Source organism: Myotis davidii, unplaced genomic scaffold (genome assembly GCF_000327345.1).
Source record: "Myotis davidii unplaced genomic scaffold, ASM32734v1 scaffold4, whole genome shotgun sequence".
NCBI classification, from domain to species: Eukaryota; Metazoa; Chordata; class Mammalia; order Chiroptera; family Vespertilionidae; genus Myotis; species Myotis davidii.
This window is the reverse complement of record NW_006294707.1, coordinates 840525-840825: the sequence shown is the minus strand read 5'-3', so window position 1 is coordinate 840825 and position 301 is coordinate 840525. Positions and strand designations below refer to the sequence as shown.

At 66.4% G+C, this 301-nt stretch overlaps 1 protein-coding gene across 1 annotated transcript in view; it reads right to left on the bottom strand.

Moving 5' to 3' along the window:
• Positions 1–301, bottom strand: part of COL11A2 (collagen type XI alpha 2) — a 61569-nt gene that overhangs the window by 1226 nt on the left and 60042 nt on the right. Inside the window, 1 exon segment of the mRNA XM_006769177.1 lies at positions 6–128. Coding sequence (XP_006769240.1) covers positions 6–128 — 123 coding nt within the window.

The window sequence follows — 301 nt, the reverse complement described above, 5'->3', positions numbered from 1 at the left end:
CAGACAGGCCCCAGCAGCACCCCGCCCCGCCTCGGGGGGGCCCCCAGGTCTGAGAAGGAGGCGTCCAGCACTGGCAGCTGCTCCAGCACAGGGGTCCGCACCTCCAGCACCGTCCGGCCTTGCTGTGTCTGGAGGGGGAGACAGGAGGGGTGAGCTGGGTGGAGGGCACAGCCCAGGCTGGTCTCTCCTCTGAGCACCATGAGAGGTGATTCCCCCAACACGTCCATGACGGGAAAGGCAGGGAGGTGTATGTGCCTGTGTGTGTGTGCATGTGTGTGTGGGGGGGGGGGTGTCTTTGAGA